The sequence below is a fragment of the Oncorhynchus gorbuscha genome, unplaced genomic scaffold (assembly GCF_021184085.1).
Source record: "Oncorhynchus gorbuscha isolate QuinsamMale2020 ecotype Even-year unplaced genomic scaffold, OgorEven_v1.0 Un_scaffold_2211, whole genome shotgun sequence".
In the NCBI taxonomy this organism is placed as follows: Eukaryota; Metazoa; Chordata; class Actinopteri; order Salmoniformes; family Salmonidae; genus Oncorhynchus; species Oncorhynchus gorbuscha.
Genome location: NW_025746780.1, coordinates 40547 through 64549, shown reverse-complemented (window position 1 = coordinate 64549; position 24003 = coordinate 40547). Strand labels below are relative to the sequence as shown.

General features: G+C 48.0%; 1 protein-coding gene across 1 annotated transcript in view; it reads left to right on the top strand.

The window, feature by feature from the left end:
• Positions 1 to 6988: 6988 nt before the first annotated feature.
• The window catches only part of LOC124025278 (protein tyrosine phosphatase type IVA 3-like), a 53304-nt gene continuing 36289 nt past the window's right edge, over positions 6989 to 24003 (top strand). The window contains exons 1-4 of the mRNA XM_046338833.1: positions 6989 to 7175; positions 11656 to 12373; positions 16141 to 16233; positions 23142 to 23272. Coding sequence (XP_046194789.1) covers positions 12275 to 12373; positions 16141 to 16233; positions 23142 to 23272 — 323 coding nt within the window. The 5' untranslated portion in view covers positions 6989 to 7175; positions 11656 to 12274. The remainder of the gene's footprint in view (positions 7176 to 11655; positions 12374 to 16140; positions 16234 to 23141; positions 23273 to 24003) is intronic.

Here is a 24003-nt window from a genome sequence, read left to right as displayed (position 1 = left end):
GTATAGCCTGCATCATGAGCTGTATCAATACAGTAACATCATGTCACTCAATGTCTTTCATGTTGTTCACAACAAATCATCAGTGTTTGACTCTCTCTCTCTAAACGCACCTAATGTCTCTAACTCTGAATGTACAGCTATGAAAAGCCAACTGACATTTCCTCCTGAGGTGCTGACCTGTTGACCTGTTGCACCCTGTGATTATTATTATTTGACCCTGCTGGTCATCTATGAACGTTTGAACATCTTGGTCATGTACAGTTATAATCTTCTCCAGGCACAGCCAGAAGAGGACTGGCCATCCCTCATAGCCTGGTTCCTCTCTAGGTTTCTTCCTAGTTTTTGGCCTTTCTAGGGAGTTTTTCCTAGCCACCGTGCTTCTACATCTGCATTGCTTGCTGTTTGGGGTTTTAGGCTGGGTTTCTGTATAGCGCATTGTGACATCGGCTGATGTAAAATGGGCTTTATATATACATTTGATTGGTTGACCTGTTCTGCTCTCTGTGATCTCTGTTGCCTACCCAGTGTAGTCATGTGATCGTCCATTCCTGCCACATAATCATCCAATTAACGTCCTCAGAGGACAGCCCAAGCCATCTGAAGATTTCTCAGAATGATGCTCTGGCCTCTGTGGCCTGGCTGCTAGGATACCGTGTGGACATGTTTACCAGTCATCTAGTCAGTCTGCGTGACAACAACAATGGAGAAGTCTAGCCTCACCGCCGTGCCCTCTAGTTGTTGTGGATATCTGGCCGATACGGCTGTTTGAGTTGTGCATCACTGACTCTAAAGTAGTGGACCTACAATACCTAGGCCTAAATAGCTTTTTATAATAAATCTTGTGTTTACTAAGTCAACCCTGAGGTCTATTTGAGGCCTCAAACTGCTAAGCTTAATAGTTTTTAATTCCCAGCTTGTTGTGGTTGACAGTCAATGTAGTAGCTAATAAGCTTGGCCAAGCTACATCCTTTACTGAGCCACGGCATGACTTCATAACCCAAGTATAAAGCCAACAACAAACAGATAAAGGCTTGCCCTCCTCCGGGATCACTGGGCACTATATTTAGGCCTATCCAGAGACAGAGCTGTTAAAGTCTAGTTTTGTAACACACTGGCCCTGTGTATGAAGGATTAGACTGTGTGTACAGGTGAGAAGCCATTAAGGAGAGTGGAGAGATGAGCCATTGTGGAGAGAGAAATTAGGCTATGAGGAATTGTTGTTCTGTTGTCTGTGATGTGTTGCTGTTGTCTAAGTCGCTCTGGATAAGAGCGTCTGCTAAATGACTTAAATGTAAATGTATCCTGATTTCATTTAGTCAGTTATCAAGTGCTAGTTTTAATGGAAGCTGAAGACTTACAAACCAACCAATTGACTTCCCAAACCTCAAACCCAGGTCTGGTCTGTTTGGTCTGCATCTCCTGAAGCTGCTCGGCACTCTGGGTTTAAAACTCTGTGTACCTGCTCCTCAAAGGAGGAAGGACCACTGCTTGCGGCTCTGTCCCTGCTACAAACATCTAACTGGTCTCTAAGATTCGGGTCTCGTGTTTGGGCTGGTGAGTGTCACTGTGATGTATGTGGGAGTGTGTGTGTGTGTGTGTGTGTGGTGGTGGGGTTGGGGGGTTGGGCTGGTGAGAATGTGTGTGTGTGTGTGTGTGTGTTACTCCATATGAGTAATCATATACATAATATCTGGTCCTCTGGCAAGGCTCAGACTTGGACTGTATCCCAAATGACACCCTATTCCCTTTATAGTGCACTACTTTTGACCAGGGCCCGTGATGTAGATAGGGCGCTATTTGGTAAGCAACCTTTGGCCCAGTTTCAGCTACTCAGCAGGGCTTCCTACCTCTTGATAGGCTGAAATGGTTTTACTCCACAGGAGGCCCTGTAAATTTACCTCCTACTTAGAACAATAACAGCCCTGATAGATATTATAGGCTACTGTTTTCGGGTGAGACCGGAATAGACACATAACAACATTAGATAAAAGAGTGGTGTTTGGCTAGGCTACAGTAAGGCTGTTATTGGAACAGTGAGGCTGGAGCATGGTATACTGGGAACAGTGATCCTGGACTGGAGCATGGTATACTGGTGATGTAGCTAGCTAGTCTGATTCTGTACTGGAGCATGGTATACTGGTGATGTAGCTAGCTAGCCTGATCCTGGACTGGAGCATGGTATACTGGTGATGTAGCTGGCTAGTCTGATCCTGGACTGGAGCATGGTATACTGGTGATGTAGCTAGCTAGCCTGATCCTGGACTGGAACATGGTATACTGGTGATGTAGCTAGCTAGTCTGATTCTGGACTGGAGCATGGTATACTGGTGATGTAGCTAGCTAGCCTGATCCTGGACTGGAGCATGGTATACTGGTGATGTAGCTAGCTAGCCTGATCCTGGACTGGAGCATGGTATACTGGTGATGTAGCTAGCTAGTCTGATTCTGGACTGGAGCATGGTATACTGGTGATGTAGCTAGATAGTCTGATTCTGGACTGGAGCATGGTATACTGGTGATGTAGCTAGCTAGTCTGATTCTGGACTGGAGCATGGTATACTGGTGATGTAGCTAGCTAGTCTGATTCTGGACTGGAGCATGGTATACTGGTGATGTAGCTAGCTAGCCTGATCCTGGACTGGAGCATGGTATACTGGTGATGTAGCTAGCTAGTCTGATTCTGTACTGGAGCATGGTATACTGGTGATGTAGCTAGCTAGCCTGATCCTGGACTGGAGCATGGTATACTGGTGATGTAGCTAGCTAGCCTGATCCTGGACTGGAGCATGGTATACTGGTGATGTAGCTAGCTAGCCTGATCCTGGACTGGAGCGTGGTATACTGGTGATGTAGCTAGCTAGCTAGCCTGATCCTGGACTGGAGCGTGGTATACTGGTGATGTAGCTAGCTAGCTAGCTAGCCTGATCCTGGACTGGAGCGTGGTATACTGATGTAGCTAGCTAGCTAGCCTGATCCTGGACTGGAACGTGGTATACTGGTGATGTAGCTAGCTAGCTCGCCTGATCCTGGACTGTAACATGGTATACTGGTGATGTAGCTAGCTAGCCTGAGCCAAGGACTATTGTTAGTACTCCAACAGACTGGACTATTCGTGACAATTAACACACCTAAAGTCTGATAAAAATCATAAGAGGTGGAGCAGGGTGTTGTAACAGCGGTAATGCAGAGTATGTGAGTGGAGCTGGAGCGAGAGGCGGAGCAACTTTCCCAACGGCTGGAGCGTCGGCCTTTCACCCGCTCCAGTAACGCTCACTTCACCAGCTCAGGGCCTGCCTGGCCCAGCATGCATTTGTAGCCTACTTGTGTGCTGCTGTAGCCCCTTGCTTTAGCTACTGTCATGGAGTTCACTAAATATCTTCATAAAGAAACTGATAAAACACACAGGTGCTAAACCAAGGTGACTTACAAAGATGAGGAGGACCGAGAGCAGTGGAGGGAGTGTGATGTAGTGTCCACAACCTAATGAGTCCTTGTGGAATCTGAAAAATCACCTTACCTAAATGCATGATTGTGTACTTACTACAGTTTCAAAAATGAATTCAAAGGCACTGTAGATTGAGCCTTATAAGGCATTCTTTGTGTAATTTTTATTTAATTCTCAGTAAGTCACACCCTATATGTGCAATTTCTAGACGACAATGATTTAACACAACTAAATGTTTAAATGCTGAGCTCTCTATGTCCCTGCCTCTCTACCAGCCTAGTGTGTCACACTCACTAATGCTCCACAATGGATTTATTTGTAGGCTATAGCCTTGTGATAATAGTCTAATAATACAGCTTAAATAATCCATTGTTGTTCCGTCTTAGGCCACCTGTCTGGCTACTGACCTATTTACAGTGTTTCTATGCTGTTTAATAAGACACGTGTCCTGTTTTCAAATGAAGAGCGCTTCTTAGTCACCTTTTACATGTTTCAATTATTTTCATTCAAATTATATGGTTTGGTTTCAATACTGCAAAAGCAAATGGTCGGTCCATGTAGTCACAAATAGATGGGTGTTGGTTAAAAAAAATATATATATATTAATGAAAAGAACGAATTTGGAGCTGCGTTTTTAAAAATGTCCTGTAAGCGAGGAGCGTTTTCTAGCGGAGCGGTTAGAAAGGACATGGAGCGCCCGTGAACGAGGAGCGTTTTCTAGCTGTTAGAAAGGACATGGAGCGCCTGTGAACGAGGAGCGATTTCTAGCGGAGCGGTTAGAAAGGACATGGAGCGCCCGTGAGCGAGAGTGTGATTTCCGAGCGGAGCGGTTAGAAAGGACATGGAGCGCCCGTGATTGCGAGGAGCGACTTTCTTAGCGGAGCGGTTAGAAAGGACATGGAGCGCCCGTGAACGAGGAGCGTTTTCTAGCGGAGCGGTTAGAAAGGACATGGAGCGCCCGTGAACGAGGAGCGTTTTCTAGCGGAGCGGTTAGAAAGGACATGGAGCGCCCGTGAACGAGGAGCGTTTTCTAGCGGAGCGGTTAGAAAGGACATGGAGCGCCCGTGAACGAGGAGCGTTTTCTAGCGGAGCGGTTAGAAAGGACATGGAGCGCCCGTGAACGAGGAGCGATTTCTAGCGGAGCGGTTAGAAAGGACATGGAGCGCCCGTGAGCGAGTAGATGGTGGTACATCATGTTTCTGTATACTAGCAGTTAAGGGAAAGAGAACAGAGATGGTGGTAAGGACATGTGATTTTTCCGACCGCTCTGCTCCGCTCACTCTGCAGCAATGACAATGAAACAGCCCATCAATACCACTGCTTCATTGCTGCAGATAGAAGTCTGACTCATGTGTGATGTTATTTATGAGCCAGTCAGTAGCTGTAGTCCTTTCATTCCCCACCTGACCCACAGTCACACTGTCTGAGTCCCAAATGCCACCCCATTCCCTTATATAGTGCACAACTTTTGACCAGGCCTGATAGGGAGTAGGGTTCCATTTGGGACTAGAGCCACAGTTAATGCTCTTATAGGAATGGCTGACCTGTGGGCTCCATTAAAGTCCTTGGCTGGCGTGCTGGCAGCTACACAGAAATAGACCGTCAAGCCCCTTTGTTCAGCCGCCACAGGTCTCTGTCAGCTAGCTAGCGCCACTATGGGTTTGATTGACAGCTGAAGACAGATGTCCCATGGTGGTACATGTTTCTGTATACTAACAGTTAAGGGAGAGAACAGAGTAGATGGTGGTACATGTTTCTGTATACTAACAGTTAAGGGAAAGGGGAGAGAACAGAGTAGATGGTGGTACATTATGTTTCTGTATACTAACAGTTAAGGGAAAGGGGAGAGAACAGAGTAGATGGTGGTACATTATGTTTCTGTATACTAACAGTTAAGGGAAAGAACAGAGTAGATGGTGGTACATTATGTTTCTGTATACTAACAGTTAAGGGAGAGAACAGAGTAGATGGTGGTACATTATGTTTCTGTATACTAACAGTTAAGGGAGAGAACAGAGTAGATGGTGGTACATTAAATATCAGTATATTTAAGGTAACAGTCACTAGCAGTTAAGGGAAAGGGGAGAGATTATGTTTCTGTATACTAGCAGTTAAGGGAAAGGGGAGTAACAGAGTTCACTTGGTTTATGTTATGGGAGTTCTGAACAACCCTGTTAACCCTAACCAACTTCACTATATTTAACAGTCACCCCCAGGAGTCAGAACAACCCATAACCTATGACCCTACCAACTTCACTATATTTAACAGTCACCCCCAGGAGTCAGAACAACCCATAACCCTAACCAACTTCACTATATTTAACAGTCACCCCCAGGAGTCAGAACAACCCATAACCCTAACCAACTTCACTATATTTAATAGTCACCCCCAGGAGTCAGAACAACCCATAACCCTAACCAACTTCACTATATTTAACAGTCACCCCCAGGAGTCAGAACAACCCATAACCCTAACCAACTTCACTATATTTAACAGTCACCCCCAGGAGTCAGAACAACCCATAACCCTAACCAACTTCACTATATTTAACAGTCACCCCCAGGAGTCAGAACAACCCATAACCCTAACCAACTTCACTATATTTAACAGTCACCCCCAGGAGTCAGAACAACCCATAACCCTAACCAACTTCACTATATTTAACAGTCACCCCCAGGAGTCAGAACAACCCATAACCCTAACCAACTTCACTATATTTAACAGTCACCCCCAGGAGTCAGAACAACCCATAACCCTAACCAACTTCACTATATTTAACAGTCACCCCCAGGAGTCAGAACAACCCATAACCCTAACCAACTTCACTATATTTAACAGTCACCCCCAGGAGTCAGAACAACCCATAACCCTAACCAACATCACTATATTTATGGGTCAACTCTCTGTGCCTCCTAGAGCATTACATGCATTTGTTTGTGACATTAACAGTTGAGTGCTGTCAGTGTCATATGACAAACCTGGGCAGTCTCAACTGGTTCAGAACAGACATGGCAGAGAGAGAGCCTGTGGGAGGGACCACAGGAGGAGAGAGAGCCTGTGGGAGGGACCACAGGAGGAGAGAGAGCCTGTGGGAGGGACCACAGGAGGAGAGAGAGCCTGTGGGAGGGACCACAGGAGGAGAGAGAGCCTGTGGGAGGGACCACAGGAGGAGAGAGCCTGTGGGAGGGACCACAGGAGGAGAGAGAGCCTGTGGGAGGGACCACAGGAGGAGAGAGAGCCTGTGGGAGGGACCACAGGAGGAGAGAGAGCCTGTGGGAGGGACCACAGGAGGAGAGAGAGCCTGTGGGAGGGACCACAGGAGGAGAGAGAGCCTGTGGGAGGGACCACAGGAGGAGAGAGAGCCTGTGGGAGGGACCACAGGAGGAGAGAGAGCCTGTGGGAGGGACCCAGGAGGAGAGAGAGCCTGTGGGAGGGACCGCAGGAGGAGAGGCGTGGTGAAGAAGTATTTGCCTAGATTACTATAAGCTTTCTCACGGGTGTGTGCAGTGTGGATGGACGCTCAGTGTGTGAAGGGGAGCTCTGCAGAGTAACAGGTTGGAGAGACTCCTTGGAGGACCTGGGGTTTGATGAGCTTGATCAACCTGGTGGTGACAGAGGAATGAAATGCTTCTTGGGCTTTAGCTGTGAGGAAGGAATCTAAAGAAGGCTGCTTGTTGTTTCTCTTCTTGTCTATTTGAGGATGTTTTCTTGTCAAAGAAGTTGTCTCAGGTGAGCAGTACAATACGGTGGCTTCTCTGAGTGCTAGTTTTACTCTGGACTTTTACTTTCACATACAGTTGTATTTTCTACTTCAGTTGGCTACTGTGTTCAGTTAGGAGGTAGTGAGGGAAGTTATTTTGGCAAGGAGATAGTGTAGTAATAACTGTAAAGCCGAAGCCCCCATAGATTGTATCGAATTACTGTCAGTGTGTCCGCGTTACCTCAATTAGGCAGCAACCTCATCCTTATTACATTTAAACGGTAGGCTGCAACCTCATCCTTATTACATTTAAACGGTAGGCTGCAACCTCATCCATAGTACATTTAAACGGTAGGCTGCAACCTCATCCATAGTACATTTAAACGGTAGGCTGCAACCTCATCCATAGTACATTTAAACGGTAGGCTGCAACCTCATCCTTATTACATTTAAACGGTAGGCTGCAACCTCATCCATAGTACATTTAAACGGTAGGCTGCAACCTCATCCATAGTACATTTCAACGGTAGGCTGCAACCTCATCCTTAGTACATTTAAACGGTAGGCTGCAACCTCATCCATAGTACATTTAAACGGTAGGCTGCAACCTCATCCATAGTACATTTAAACGGTAGGCTGCAACCTCATCCATAGTACATTTAAACGGTAGGCTGCAACCTCATCCATAGTACATTTAAACGGTAGGCTGCAACCTCATCCATAGTACATTTAAACGGTAGGCTGCAACCTCATCCATAGTACATTTAAACGGTAGGCTGCAACCTCATCCATAGTACATTTAAACGGTAGGCTGCAACCTCATCCATAGTACATTTAAACGGTAGGCTGCAACCTCATCCATATTACGACAGACAACACTACCAGGTTACAGTATGTCTCTACAGGTAAAACAACACTACTAGTATCATCCTGATCAAGATTGTGAATTGTGGTATAACTGTAGAAATAACTGGAGAAGTGTCCCTACAGCGCTGAAATAGCAGGAATAACTGGAGAAGTGTCCCTACAGCGCTGAAATAGCAGGAATAACTGGAGAAGTGTCCCTACAGCGCTGAAATAGCAGGAATAACTGGAGAAGTGTCCCTACAGCGCTGAAATAGCAGGAATAACTGGAGAATTTACCCTACAATGCTGAAATAACAGGAATAACTGGAGAAGTGTCCCTACAGCACTGAAATAGCAGAAATAGCTGGAGAAGTGTCCCTACAGAGCTAAAATAGCAGGAATAACTGGAGAAGTGTCCCTACAGCGCTGAAATAGCAGGAATAACTGGAGAAGTGTCCCTACAGCGCTGAAATAGCAGGAATAACTGGAGAAGTGTCCCTACAGCGCTGAAATAGCAGGAATAACTGGAGAAGTGTCCCTACAGCGCCAAAATAGTAGAAATAGCTGGAGAAGTGTCCCTACAGAGCTGAAGTAGCAGAAATAGCTGGAGAAGTGTCCCTACAGCGCTGAAATAGTAGAAATAGCTGGAGAAGTGTCCCTACAGCGCTGAAGTAGCAGAAATAGCTGGAGAAGTGTCCCTACAGCGCTAAAATAGTAGAAATAGCTGGAGAAGTGTCCCTACAGTGCTAAAATAGTAGAAATAACTGGAGAAGTGTCCCTACTGCACAGTGTTTTCCATTTGTGTCCTACCATCTCGAAGTATGCAGTACATGGCGCTGTGTGTGGTTAGCGTATGGCGCTGTGTGTGGTTAGCGTATGGCGCTGTGTGTGGTTAGCGTATGGCGCTGTGTGTGGTTAGCGTATGGCGCTGTGTGTGGTTAGCGTATGGCGCTGTGTGTGGTTAGCGTATGGCGCTGTGTGTGGTTAGCGTATGGCGCTGTGTGTGGTTAACTCATGGCGCTGTGTGTGTTTAGCGTATGGGGCTGCGTGTGGTTAGCGTATGGCGCTGCGTGTGGTTAGCGTATGGGGCTGCGTGTGGTTAGCGTATGGCGCTGCGTGTGGTTAGCGTATGGCGCTGCGTGTGGTTAGCGTATGGCGCTGCGTGTGGTTAGCGTATGGCGCTGCGTGTGGTTAGCGTATGGCGCTGCGTGGGTTAGCGTAGTGGCGCTGCGTGTGGTTAGCGTATGGCGCTGCGTGTGGTTAGCGTATGGCGCTGCGTGTGGTTAGCGTATGGCGCTGCGTGTGGTTAGCGTATGGCGCGCGTGTGGTTAGCGTATGGCGCTGCGTGTGGTTAGCGTATGGCGCTGCGTGCGCGCTGTGTCCCTTAGCGTATGGCGCTGTGTGTGTGGCCCGTGTAGCGTATGGCGCTGCGTGTGGTTAGCGTATGGCGCTGCGTGTGGTTAGCGTATGGCGCTGCGTGTGGTTAGCGTATGGCGCTGCGTGTGGTTAGCGATGGCGCTGCGTGTGGTTAGCGTATGGCGCTGCGTGTGGTTAGCGTATGGCGCTGCGTGTGGTTAGCGTATGGCGCTGCGTTCCATTGGTGTCCTACCGTGTGGCGCTGCGTGTGGTTAGCGTATGGCGCTGCGTGTGGTTAGCGTATGGCGCTGCGTGTGGTTAGCTGGCGCTGTGTGGTGTATGGCGCTGCGTGTGGTTAGCGTATGGCGCTGCGTGTGGTTAGCGTATGGCGCTGCGTGTGGTTAGCGTGGGGGCGCTGCGTGTGGTTAGCGTATGGCGCTGCGTGTGGTTAGCGTATGGCGCTGCGTGTGGTTAGCGTATGGCGCTGCGTGTGGTTAGCGTATGGCGCTGCGTGTGGTTAGCGTATGGCGCTGCGTGTGGTTAGCGTATGGCGCTGCGTGTGGTTAGCGTATGGCGCTGCGTGTGGTTAGCGGCGCTGCGTGGCGCATGGCGCTGCGTGTGGTTAGCGCATGGCGCTGCGTGTGGTTAGCGCATGGCGCTGCGTGTGGTTATGGCGCTGCGTGTGGTTAGCGCATGGCGCTGCGTGTGGTTAGCGTATGGCGCTGCGTGTGGTTAGCGTATGGCGCTGCGTGTGGTTAGCGTATGGCGCTGCGTGTGGTTAGCGTATGGCGCTGCGTGTGGTTAGCGTATGGCGCTGCGTGTGGTTAGCGTATGGCGCTGCGTGTGGTTAGCGTATGGCGCTGCGTGTGGTATTTTTGGAATTGGCAGTTCTAGGGTATCAGTTATCCTCACCTAGGCCCAGGGCCTAAAATTAACACCTGCTGAACGTGGGTAGATTTTGCCGTTGGCAGGTAAGAATGTATAATTCACCAGCTATGTTAGTGCTTGGCAGTACTCCAGGCTCTACAGTGTGGGTATTTCATAAAAATAGTCAAGCATGGGCCCAAGTGAGTTGTGATTTATAGCTAAATAAAAGCTGCAGTAGCTGCTTTCAAAGTATTAATGCCATTTTGTTTCGTATCTGTTAATGCACAAAGAAAGCAATAACATTAGGATTCAGATATCAGGCAGCAACACTGCCTGTCTGGGGGGCTGTGAGTGTGGAAATATTTGTTTTTAGAAGCAATGGGCACAGGCATAAAAGTTGGTCTAATTTACTCAAGTATCCTACAGTGATTTCTTGTTAATTTACATTGTTTTGTTCACGAGCTAGGTTACTTTTTCAATGTTTGAGTTTCCTCCCACTTCTAGCAAAAAGAGACCTCGTTGGCTCTCTACTAGTGACACAGGCACATGTGATAACTTGAGTGGCCCTGTTACCAAGGTAACCTTAAAAGGCCAGCTAAACATTTTTGTCTGATGTTTATGTTAAAAATACTCGGGTCACAGAATAGTAAATTACATTGAGAAATATAACCAATAACTCCTTACTAGTAATACATTTCTTGTTTTAGAAACATTACTAAGCATGGCAGTTTTTTTGTTTCTTTGTGTAATTATGGCAGCACATTTTTAAAAATTTTGGCAGGTAAAAAATCTGATTGGCTGGTAGATTTATTTTGTATCTACCTGCCACAGTGGCTGCTATACAAACAAGTTAGTTTTAGGCCCTGTCTAGGCCTGTCTGTGTCCTCTCCTTACCCTGTGTGTGTAGTTTGATAGAATAAAAGTTTACCAAACGCTCTTCAGCCCAGCTTGATCAAAACAGGAAATGAAGTCCTGAACTGACTGACTGGGGATAATGGAGAATAGGTAGACTTTCTCTTCCCAACTAACTGTGTGTGTGTGTGTGTGTGTGTGTGTGTGTGTGTGTGTGTGTGTGTGTGTGTGTGTGTGTGTGTGTGTGTGTGTGTGTGTGTGTGTGTGTGTGTGTGTGTGTGTGTGTGTGTGTGTGTGTGTGTGTTTGACTGTTAGTCCCACTGACTCTCTCCTCTGTCTCTGTGTGTGTGTGTGGTTTGACTGTTAGTCCCACTGACTCTCTCCTCTGTCTCTGTGTGTGTGTGTGGTTTGACTGTTAGTCCGACTGACTCTCTCCTCTGTCTCTGTGTGTGTGTGTGGTTTGACTGTTAGTCCGACTGACTCTCTCCTCTGTCTCTGTGTGTGTGTGTGGTTTGACTGTTAGTCCCACTGTGTGTGTGTGTGTGTGGTTTGACTGTTAGTCCCCCTGACTCTCTCCTCTCTCTGCAGCGCTGCACTCAGGCCGGCCAGTCGTTGATGGAGTTCTTGCAGGGGAGCGGTGACTACTGCCACGCCCAACATCTCAGCGCTTGAGCCCAGGCCCCCCGGGGGGAGGATGGCCTTGCTGCCCTGCTGCACCTCCCACCCCTGAATGCCCACAGCCAGGTCGCCCTCTCCACCCAGACACCCCCACTCTGACTGTAGACTGACCGACGGACGGCAGGCCCACTAACTCACCAGATGGGGTAGTGAGTATCGGTGGCCAAGGGCAGCGTAAGCTAACGGACAGCTACCTCTTCACCCCCCCCCTCCCCCGGCACCTTACTCTTCACCCTGTCCAACCCCACTCTATTCCCAGCACCCCAAGACACCCTGGACAGGAGAGACTTGAGAGGACCTTGTAAAGTCCTTCTGAGGTGGGGTGTTGTTGCTGGGGTTTGTTCCTCAGCCTCAAGAGAGACTAGCAGGGGTGACTTGGCTTCCTGCCCGGCTTCCTGCCTGCTGCGTCAGGACAGTGTAGTGTAGCTGGTGGGCTGGGTGCTCCTCTGTCAGGGTGAGTTTGGGCCCCTGGGTCTGGGTCGACGTCGTGGCGTCTTCTCCTGAGAGTGGGATCCTCAGTGTGTCCAGAATGAACCGTCCGGCTCCCCCCGTCGAGGTCTCCTACAAGAACATGAGGTTCCTCATCACACACAACCCCACCAACGCCACCCTCGACACCTTCATCGAGGTGAGACAGAGAAGAACCTTCCACACAACACCACTAACACCACTAACACCACTAACACCACCAACGCCACCCTCGACACCTTCATCGAGGTGAGACAGAGAAGAACCTTCCACACAACACCACTAACACCACTAACACCACTAACACCACCAACGCCACCCTCGACACCTTCATCGAGGTGAGACAGAGAAGAACCTTCCACACAACACCACCAACGCCACCCTCGACACCTTCATCGAGGTGAGACAGAGAAGAACCTTCCACACAACACCACTAACACCACTAACACCACTAACACCACCAACGCCACCCTCGACACCTTCATCGAGGTGAGACAGAGAAGAACCTTCCACACAACACCACTAACACCACTCTTATCACCTTCATCGGGGTGAGACAGAGAAGAACCTTCCACACAACACCACTAACACCACTCTTATCACCTTCATCGAGGTGAGACAGAGAAGAACCTTCCACACAACACCACTAACACCACTCTTATCACCTTCATCGAGGTGAGACAGAGAAGAACCTTCCACACAACACCACTAACACCACTCTTATCACCTTCATCGAGGTGAGACAGAGAAGAACCTTCCACACAACATCACTAACACCACTCTTATCACCTTCATCGAGAAGAACCTTCCACACAACACCACTAACACCACTCTTATCACCTTCATCGGGGTGAGACAGAGAAGAACCTTCCACACAACACCACTAACACCACTCTTATCACCTTCATCGAGAGACAGAGAAGAACCTTCCACACAACACCACTAACACCACTCTTTATCACCTTCATCGAGGTGAGACAGAGAAGAACCTTCCACACAACACCACTAACACCACTCTTATCACCTTCATCGAGGTGAGACAGAGAAGAACCTTCCACACAACACCACTAACACCACTCTTATCACCTTCATCGAGGTGAGACAGAGAAGAACCTTCCACACAACACCACTAACACCACTCTTATCACCTTCATCGAGGTCACCTTATCACCTTCATCGAGGTGAGACAGAGAAGAACCTTCCACACAACACCACTAACACCACTCTTATCACCTTCATCGAGGTGAGACAGAGAAGAACCTTCCACACAACACCACTAACACCACTAACACCACTCTTATCACCTTCATCGAGGTGAGACAGAGAAGAACCTTCCACACAACACCACTAACACCACTCTTATCACCTTCATCGAGGTGAGACAGAGAAGAACCTTCCACACAACACCACTAACACCACTCTTATCACCTTCATCGAGGTGAGACAGAGAAGAACCTTCCACACAACACCACTAACACCACTCTTATCACCTTCAACAGAGAAGAACCTTCCACACAACACCACTAACACCACTCTTATCACCTTCATCGGGGTGAGACAGAGAAGAACCTTCCACACAACACCACTAACACCACTCTTATCACCTTCATCGAGGTGAGACAGAGAAGAACCTTCCACACAACACCACTAACACCACTCTTATCACCTTCATCGAGGTGAGACAGAGAAGAACCTTCCACACAACACCACTAACACCACTCTTATCACCTTCATCGACCACTCTTATGAGACAGAGAAGAACCTTCCACACAACACCACTAACACCACTCTTATCACCTTCATCGAGGTGAGACACACAACACCACTAACACCACTCTTAGAAGAACCTTCCACACAACACCACTAACACCACTCTTATCACCTTCATCGAGGTGAGACAGAGAAGAACCTTCCACACAACACCACTAACACCACTCTTATCACCTTCATCGAGGTGAGACAGAGAAGAACCTTCCACACAACACCACTAACACCACTCTTATCACCTTCATCGAGGTGAGACAGAGAAGAACCTTCCACACAACACCACTAACACCACTCTTATCACCTTCATCGAGGTGAGACAGAGAAGAACCTTCCACACAACACCACTAACACCAACTCACTTATCACCTTCATCGGGGTGAGACAGAGAAGAACCTTCCACACAACACCACTAACACCACTCTTATCACCTTCATCGAGGTGAGACAGAGAAGAACCTTCCACACAACACCACTAACACCACTCTTATCACCTTCATCGGGGTGAGACAGAGAAGAACCTTCCACACAACACCACTAACACCACTCTTATCACCTTCATCGGGGTGAGACAGAGAAGAACCTTCCACACAACACCACTCTTAACATCCACTCTTATCACCTTCATCGAGGTGAGACAGAGAAGAACCTTCCACACAACACCACTAACACCACTCTTATCACCTTCATCGAGGTGAGACAGAGAAGAACCTTCCACACAACACCACTAACACCACTCTTATCACCTTCATCGAGGTGAGACAGAGAAGAACCTTCCACACAACACCACTAACACCACTCTTATCACCTTCATCGAGGTGAGACAGAGAAGAACCTTCCACACAACACCACTAACACCACTCTTATCACCTTCATCGGGGTGAGACAGAGAAGAACCTTCCACACAACACCACTAACACCACTCTTATCACCTTCATCGAGGTGAGACAGAGAAGAACCTTCCACACAACACCACTAACACCACTCTTATCACCTTCATCGGGGTGAGACAGAGAAGAACCTTCCACACAACACCACTAACACCACTCTTATCACCTTCATCGGGGTGAGACAGAGAAGAACCTTCCACACAACACCACTAACACCACTCTTATCACCTTCATCGGGTGAGACAGAGAAGAACCTTCCACACAACACCACTAACACCACTCTTATCACCTTCATCGGGGTGAGACAGAGAAGAACCTTCCACACAACACCACTAACACCACTCTTATCACCTTCATCGAGGGTGAGACAGAGAAGAACCTTCCACACAACACCACTAACACCACTCTTATCACCTTCATCGGGGTGAGACAGAGAAGAACCTTCCACACAACACCACTAACACCACTCTTATCACCTTCATCGGGGTGAGACAGAGAAGAACCTTCCACACAACACCACTAACACCACTCTTATCACCTTCATCGGGATGAGACAGAGAAGAACCTTCCACACAACACCACTAACACCACTCTTATCACCTTCATCGAGGTGAGACAGAGAAGAACCTTCCACACAACACCACTAACACCACTCTTATCACCTTCATCGAGGTGAGACAGAGAAGAACCTTCCACACAACACCACTAACACCACTCTTATCACCTTCATCGGGGTGAGACAGAGAAGAACCTTCCACACAACACCACTAACACCACTCTTATCACCTTCTTCCAGATGAGACCGAGAGGAATCTTCCAGACTGTTCTGGCTCTCGGTCGTCTAATCCTGCTGAGTTAGAAGTGGTACCTAGGTAACTGATCTAAAATCAGATTACTCCTCCGGGTTCACACTGCACGTTCTTAGCCCTGGGCTAAGCTTCATGAATATTCATGTTAGGTGAAAATGGAAATGTCACAATGAATGGAATTTGATGACAATTAATATTTAAATTGGGTGACAATCTGTGATTGGCTAACCCTGAAAACTTGTTTCTAAGAACAGTGTGTGAGCCTCTCAGGGAAAACCCAGAACTGATGGTAGATCAGCATCTAGGGAAAACTTAATCCTACTCGGTCTGATTGGTATTACCACTGTAACTAGCTGTGTCATGTGACCGGGTGGTTACCAAATCAATCTAACTGGTATTACAACTGTCATTGTCAAACCTCCGACTCATGAATGGTTTTAATGAAGTTACCTCTCCCTATTCCAGGACCTGAAGCAGTATGGTGCAACAACAGTGGTGCGGGTGTGTGAGGTCACCTACGACAAGACACCTCTGGAGAAGGATGGCATCACAGTCATGGTGCGCAAAGATACACACACACACACACACACACACACACACACACATCGGATCCCTCTTCTCTACACTCTCTCACTAGGGTTCTATTCACTAGGAACCAAACGGAAGCAAAACAGGCTGAAACGAAGGGGGTCCTACCTGAACTTGTCCAGTGAGAAAAGCTTTTTTTCATTTTTCTGTTGCAAGACGTTTTGCTACGGTGTCAAAAGTTCTGGTACGCTGTGCATTAATGAATACGACCCTGGTGGTGTTCAGTAGGTACAAAATGAGGTGAAACGTGGCCTGCTACTGTCTGAACTGGCCCATTGAGACTGGTCTACTGCTACCATGAGACTAGTCTACTGCTACCTGAACTGGTCCATTGAGACTAGTCTACTGCTACTGTCTGAACTGGCCCATTGTGACTAGTCTACTGCTACTGTCTGAACTGGCCCATTGAGACTAGTCTACTGTTACCTGAACTGGTCCACCTGAACTGGTCCATTGAGACTAGTCTACTGCTACCTGAACTGGTCCATTGAGACTAGTCTACTGCTGGTCCATCTGAACTGGTCCATTGAGACTAGTCTACTGCTGTCTGAACTGGTCCATTGAGACTAGTCTACTGCTGTCTGAACTGGTCCATTGAGACTAGTCTACTGCTGTCTGAACTGGTCCATTGAGACTAGTCTACTGCTGTCTGAACTGGTCCATTGAGACTAGTCTACTGCTGTCTGAACTGGTCCATTGAGACTAGTCTACTGCTGTCTGAACTGTTTGAAAAAAGTCTATCCAGTCTGTTCCATTGACCCTGTTTCCTCTGTTTAAAAAAATTATCCAGTATGTTATTCATGATCTCACCTCTGCTGCACATGTGTTGGAGTAGAGGAAACACTACCTCCTTCCCCGAACACACACACACCCTGCTGCACACACACACACACACACACACACACACACACACACACACACACACACACACACACACACACACACACACACACACACACACACACACACACACACACACACACACACACACACACACACACACACACACACACACACATCTAGCTCAGCGTCAGGGTTTACCTCATGGTTTACTCCTCTCTTGTCTCCCAACATCCTCTCCTCTCACCTGGTCTTTCTTTTTCTTCACTCTCTCTCTCCTTTCTCTCTCTCCTTTCTCTCCCTCTGAGTTAATAATGTTGTTGAGAGCAGAGAGCGGGTACCCTCTCAGAGGAGGGGTAGCATCAGATGAGAAGAATGTAGGGATGTAGAGAATAGCTAGAGGCCCGGGTTACATAAGGCCCTTAACCACCCTCTGTCTGTTGTGTTATCAGAGTGACACGGTCACACAGAGTCCTCTCTCTTCTCTTCCCTGTGTGAGAGAGAGCCTTGTATCCTGGCTGACTGAGTCCTCTCTCTTCTCTTCCCTGTGTGAGAGAGAGCCTTGTATCCTGGCTGACTGAGTCCCCTCTCTTCTCTTCCCTGTGTGAGAGAGATCCTTGTATCCTGGCTGACTGAGTCCTCTCTTCTCTTCCCTGTGTGAGAGAGATCCTTGTATCCTGGCTGACTGAGTCCTCTCTTCTCTTCCCTGTGTGAGAGAGAGCCTTGTATCCTGGCTGACTGAGTCCTCTCTCTTCTCTTCCCTGTGTGAGAGAGAGCCTTGTATCCTGGCTGACTGAGTCCTCTCTCTTCTCTTCCCTGTGTGAGAGAGAGCCTTGTATCCTGGCTGACTGAGTCCTCTCTCTTCTCTTCCCTGTGTGAGAGAGATCCTTGTATCCTGGCTGACTGAGTCCTCTCTCTTCTCTTCCCTGTGTGAGAGAGCCTTGTATCCTGGCTGACTGAGTCCTCTCTCTTCTCTTCCCTGTGTGAGAGAGCCTTGTATCCTGGCTGACTGAGTCCTCTCTCTTCTCTTCCCTGTGTGAGAGAGAGCCTTGTATCCTGGCTGACTGAGTCCTCTCTCTTCTCTTCCCTGTGTGAGAGAGAGCCTTGTATCCTGGCTGACTGAGTCCTCTCTCTTCTCTTCCCTGTGTGTGAGAGAGCCTTGTATCCTGGCTGACTGGGTCCTCTCTCTTCTCTTCCCTGTGTGAGAGAGAGCCTTGTATCCTGGCTGACTGAGTCCTCTCTCTTCTCTTCCCTGTGTGAGAGAGATCCTTGTATCCTGGCTGACTGAGTCCTCTCTCTTCTCTTCCCTGTGTGAGAGAGATCCTTGTATCCTGGCTGACTGAGTCCTCTCTCTTCTCTTCCCTGTGTGAGAGAGAGCCTTGTATCCTGGCTGACTGAGTCCTCTCTCTTCTCTTCCCTGTGTGAGAGAGAGCCTTGTATCCTGGCTGACTGAGTCCGGCTCTGGTCAAAGGTAGTGCACTATGTAGGGAATAGGGTGCCATTTGGGACGTACCACTTGTACACTTGCTGACTGACTGGCTCAGTGCCTCCTCTTCAATAGGAACACAGCAGAGAGCAGAAGATTAGCCACCAGCTGAGAGAGACTGGCTGGCAGGTGAAACCCAGTTCCCTGTTCCCCTCCACATCTCCCTGAACTCCAGATGAAAACCGTGTTGTCTGTCTCATTCAGAACGCTGTGTAATGTGCTGTTCTGTCTGACATGGCTCGTGATGCTTTCATTGCTCAAAGAGGTTATTTATTGGCATTATATGGAGAAATGTTACTCCCTCAATCTCAATCACTTTAGTCTTACCAGTGTATCAGTAATGGTGGGGGTATAGGAGGCCATATATAACCAGTAATAACGGTGGTAAGTACCAGAGGTGTGTCCATCCACCTTGTGACTGACTTAACATAGACCATCCTCTGTAGCATGTGATAACGTTCAGCTGGCTGATATAAAGGGACTGTGGACTCATTCAGGAAGTGGCCCAAAATGGCACCCTATTGTGTCCATATAGTGCACTACTTTTGAGCAGAGCTGTGTGGGCCCTAATCATAAGTAGTGCACTGCACTATAAAGGGTGACAGATTTGAGACCTACACTCTGCCAAACGTCTCGCTGGTTGTCGTATGAGAGTCAAGTTGCAGAGGAAGAAGGATACCATGGTGACAAGGTCTGTTCTGGGGGTTCTGAGAAACAGCCCAAGACGTTCTTCGGGCCACAATTAGAACTCTGCCTCCTCCTCCTCCAAGTTCTTGTCTTTAGCTCTGGGCTGCGTTGGTTGGACTTGGAATGAGCTTCACGACATGAATAGCTTACTGTTGACATACCAGGCGGCTCTGTTCACCTCTTAGTAGATGTAAATGTTATTTTTAACCACATCCTCTCTACAGTCGAAGATTCTATTAGGGAGAGATTTACTCTCAAGGTTGTCACAACGGGTTCCTGTTGTGGGTTTTGCCTGTGTGTTACTGGTAGAATGGATCCTGTTGTGGGTTTTGCCTGTGTGTTACTGGTAGAATGGATCCTGTTGTGGGTTTTGCCTGTGTGTTACTGGTAGAATGGGTCCTGTTGTGTGTTTTGCCTGGTAGAATGGATCCTGTTGTGGGTTTTGCCTGTGTGTTACTGGTAGAATGGATCCTGTTGTGTGTTACTGGTAGAATGGATCCTGTTGTGTTTTGTTGTGTTACTGGTAGAATGGATCCTGTTGTGTGTTACTGGTAGAATGGATCCTGTTGTGTGTTACTGGTAGAATGGATCCTGTTGTGTGTTACTGGTAGACTGGATCCTGTTGTGTGTTACTGGTAGACTGGATCCTGTTGTGTGTTACTGGTAGACTGGATCCTGTTGTGTGTTACTGGTAGACTGGATCCTGTTGTGTGTTACTGGTAGAATGGATCCTGTTGTGTGTTACTGGTAGACTGGATCCTGTTGTGTGTTACTGGTAGACTGGATCCTGTTGTGTGTTACTGGTAGACTGGATCCTGTTGTGTGTTACTGGTAGACTGGATCCTGTTGTGTGTTACTGGTAGACTGGATCCTGTTGTGTGTTACTGGTAGACTGGGTCCTGTTGTGTGTTACTGGTAGACTGGGTCCTGTTGTGTGTGTTACTGGTAGAATGGGTCCTGTTGTGTGTTACTGGTAGAATGGGTCCTGTTGTGTGTTTTGCCTGTGTGTCTAAAATGGCGCCCTAATATCCTATATGTTGCATTACTTTGTACCATTTTTTTCCCATGGCAAAAAATGTAAACCCGAAGCAGACCAAACTCGTTGATCCTTTAACTTGCTGGATGTTGTGGCTGTAGTTTGAAAAGCCATGTGACCCTGGATGACGACATAATGATGTTTCCAACATTATGGCTGTTTTCCCCAAAACGTTACAGCCGCTTGATGTTTTGTTTCCTTGTCACGATACTAATGAGTATCACAATACTGGTATGGTCCCGACCCCTGGTATGGTCCCCGACCCCTGGTATGGTCCCGACCCCCGGTATGGGTCCCGACCCCCGGTATGGTCCCGACCCCCGGTATGGGTCCCGACCCCCGGCATGGGTCCCGGCCCCCGGCATGGGTCCCGACCCCGGTATGGTCCCGACCCCTGGTATGGGTCCGACCCTGGGTTCTGGGCCCTATGACCCGTTTGGGACGCAGCCTGCAGTGTCCATGTGGAACGACCCTTAACCCCAGGATAGAGTTGGTTCACAGCCACCACACCTGTTGTTCCCTCACTGGAGATGATCAGAAGAAAACAGCAGCAGGAAACGCTGACTGGCGCTGACAAGACATCCTCTTGTTCATCCTGTAATATCAGTCCTTCAGATCACTTTCTTGTTTTGTTTTTTGAGAAAGTCCCAGTTGCACCCTTCTATTCATGGCAGTGTGAAATAGTGATGTCATCATAACATCTTTCCCAGCCAGGCCTGTGATCAGCTGAGCCCCCAAGGGCTTTTGAAGGGAGTTGTTGTCTTGGTAACGCATTGTCGTCAAACACACAAGATGTTTGTCCCTGGGAGCAGGTATTGTGTTGTTGGAAGTCCCACTCCACTAGAAGATAAGAGATGTATCTCTGTGTGTGTTATTTTTTACAGGTAACCTTTTATTTAACTAGGCAAGCCAGTTAAGAACAAATTCTTATTTACAATGACGGCCAAACCCGGACGACGCTGGGCCAATTGTGCGCCACCTTATGGGACCCTATGGGTCTCTAGTGTGACTGATCCCTCCTAGACACCCATGGTTTCTGCTTTAAGCCTTCATCTGTCCAATGGAGAAGTCAAACAGCTGGTTTGAGCATCCTTGATGCTGTATGGTGCATTAGGTCTACATCTGACCAGGTGATAGATATCTTAGTTAATCTACCATCGTTGTCTAGTCAATGAAAGAGTGTTTGTCATTATAGGGGATGGTAGCCCAACATGGCCAGAAAAATACATAGTATCCAACCGACTGATTTAATGTACACTAGCCAAACCAATTAAACGTTGAATTCAAACAGTTCCCCACAGTTCACTCCGTGAAGAAGAGGTGACCACACATCTGTTCTCTGTTGTGGTTCTGCAACAACTACAAACAAACCCCTGATAGTGTTGTCTGTGTTGACAGAAGGCTTTCCTGATGCTGTGGGTGCTGATGGAACATGTTACGTGTCCCAAATGGCACCCTATTGCCTACATTGTGTACTACTTGAGCCCTATTGTAGTGCACTATATAGGGAATTAGGGTACCATTTGAGATGAATCTAAATCAAATCAAATGTATTTATATAGCCCTTCGTACATCAGCTGATATCTCAAAGTGCTGTACAGAAACCCAGCCTAAAACCCCAAACGGCAAGCAATGCAGGTGTAGAAGCACGGTGGCTAGGAAAAACTCCCTAGAAAGGCCAAAACCTAGGAAGAAACCTAGAGAGGAACCAGGTTATGTGGGGTGGCCAGTCCTCTTCTGGCTGTGTCTGGTGGAGATTATAACAGAACATGGCCAAGATGTTCAAATGTTCATAAATGACCAGCATGGTCGAATAATAATAAGGCAGAACAGTTGAAACTGGAGCAGCAGCACGGTCAGGTGGACTGGGGACAGCAAGGAGTCATCATGTCAGGTAGTCCTGGAGCACGGTCCTAGGGCTCAGGTCCTCCGAGAGAGAGAAAGAAAGAGAGAAGGAGAGAATTAGAGAACGCACACTTAGATTCACACAGGACACCGAATAGGACAGGAGAAGTACTCCAGATATAACAAACTGACCCTAGCCCCCCGACACATAAACTACTGTAGCATAAATACTGGAGGCTGAGACAGGAGGGGTCAGGAGACACTGTGGCCCCATCCGAGGACACCCCCAGACAGGGCCAAACAGGAAGGATATAACTCCACCCACTTTGCCGAAGCACAGCCCCCACACCACTACCACGCCCTCCGATACCACCAGTCACTGACTGAATGTTCCCACTGTTTGGATGGGAGGTGCTTGTTGAGATGGCAGGAACAGTGAATAGTGTAGGAAGGACACAGTGTGTTGTCTGTGGGGACAGTTGGTTCATGTTGTGAGTCATGCTTAGATGACTGAGGTTGGTACACTCTGCGTTCCTCTCTGTTACCTGGGTACAGATGTCTCATTACACAGTGTGTTGTCTGTGGGGACAGTTGGTTCATGTTGTGAGTCATGCTTAGATGACTGAGGTTGGTACACTCTGCGTTCCTCCCTGTTACGTGGGTACAGATGTCTCATTTCAGTGTGTAGCGGCTTGGAACCAGTTGTTTCAGACTTGCAGCGCTTCACAAACTCTTTTAAAAACATTCACCCTCCGTAGGGGATTCTGCTTTGTCTGGTTCCTCAGTTTGAAGTAGATAAGGGTGCAGTGTTGAGCTGCTTTGTCTCGTAACAATGGGCTCCCTCAGAGTGCCAATGCTAATCAGCTGTTTCTGTCAGAGAGACAGAACTGTACTGTTTATGATGTGTGATGCCGAAGACCAATTCCCACATTGTGTGGACAATTACATTGTTTTCTAATGTGAATGTATTTGTATGTTTTCCAGGACTGGGCCTTTGATGACGGTGCCCCTCCTCCCACTAAGATCGTAGATGATTGGCTGAACCTGCTGAAGACTAAGTTCCGTGAGGACCCTGGCTGCTGCGTGGCGGTGCACTGTGTTGCCGGGCTGGGACGGTATGGAGCATTAATACTCTTCTGTCTTAGGGTTCTGATTGGGTGAGACAGTTGAACCAAGATCACAAGGCTACAGTGTCACCCACCCACTGTGATGGCCACTGTCCCAGCAGCAACCAGTCTCTCCCCTTCTCCTACAGCCTGACCAGGGCCCTCTCTCAGCATGCACACAGAACCAAGCCAAAGTCAACTGTTAGCCAAGGGCCACTCCTTCACAACTAATCCACCGTTTATTATTCAAAGCACAGAGGTTGAGTTCTGAAAAACGTTGAAGCAGCATTTATTTCTATTGTGTGTCTAAGTGTTTCCTCTCAGATTGGATCTCTACTAGTTAGCTCACCAGAACTCTGGTCAAAAGTAGTGCACTATATAGGGAATAGGGTGCCATTTGAGATGTAGCCAGTTGTCTTGTGAAATGTCAGTTAGCTGTATTCTGGTTGGCCATGCCCAGACTTGTAATGTATGTTCTGTAGTTGAGCCTCTGGACTCCTGTTGGCATGCCGTACATTAGTTCTTATGGTTGGCCATGCCGTACATTAGTTCTTACTGTTGGCCATGCCGTACATTACCATACATTAGTTCTTACGGTTGGCCGTGCCGTACATTAGTTTGTACGGTTGGCCATGCCGTACATTAGTTTGTATGGTTGGCCATGCCGTACATTAGTTCTTACGGTTGGCCGTGCCGTACATTAGTTCTTACGGTTGGCCATGCCGTACATTAGTTCTTAC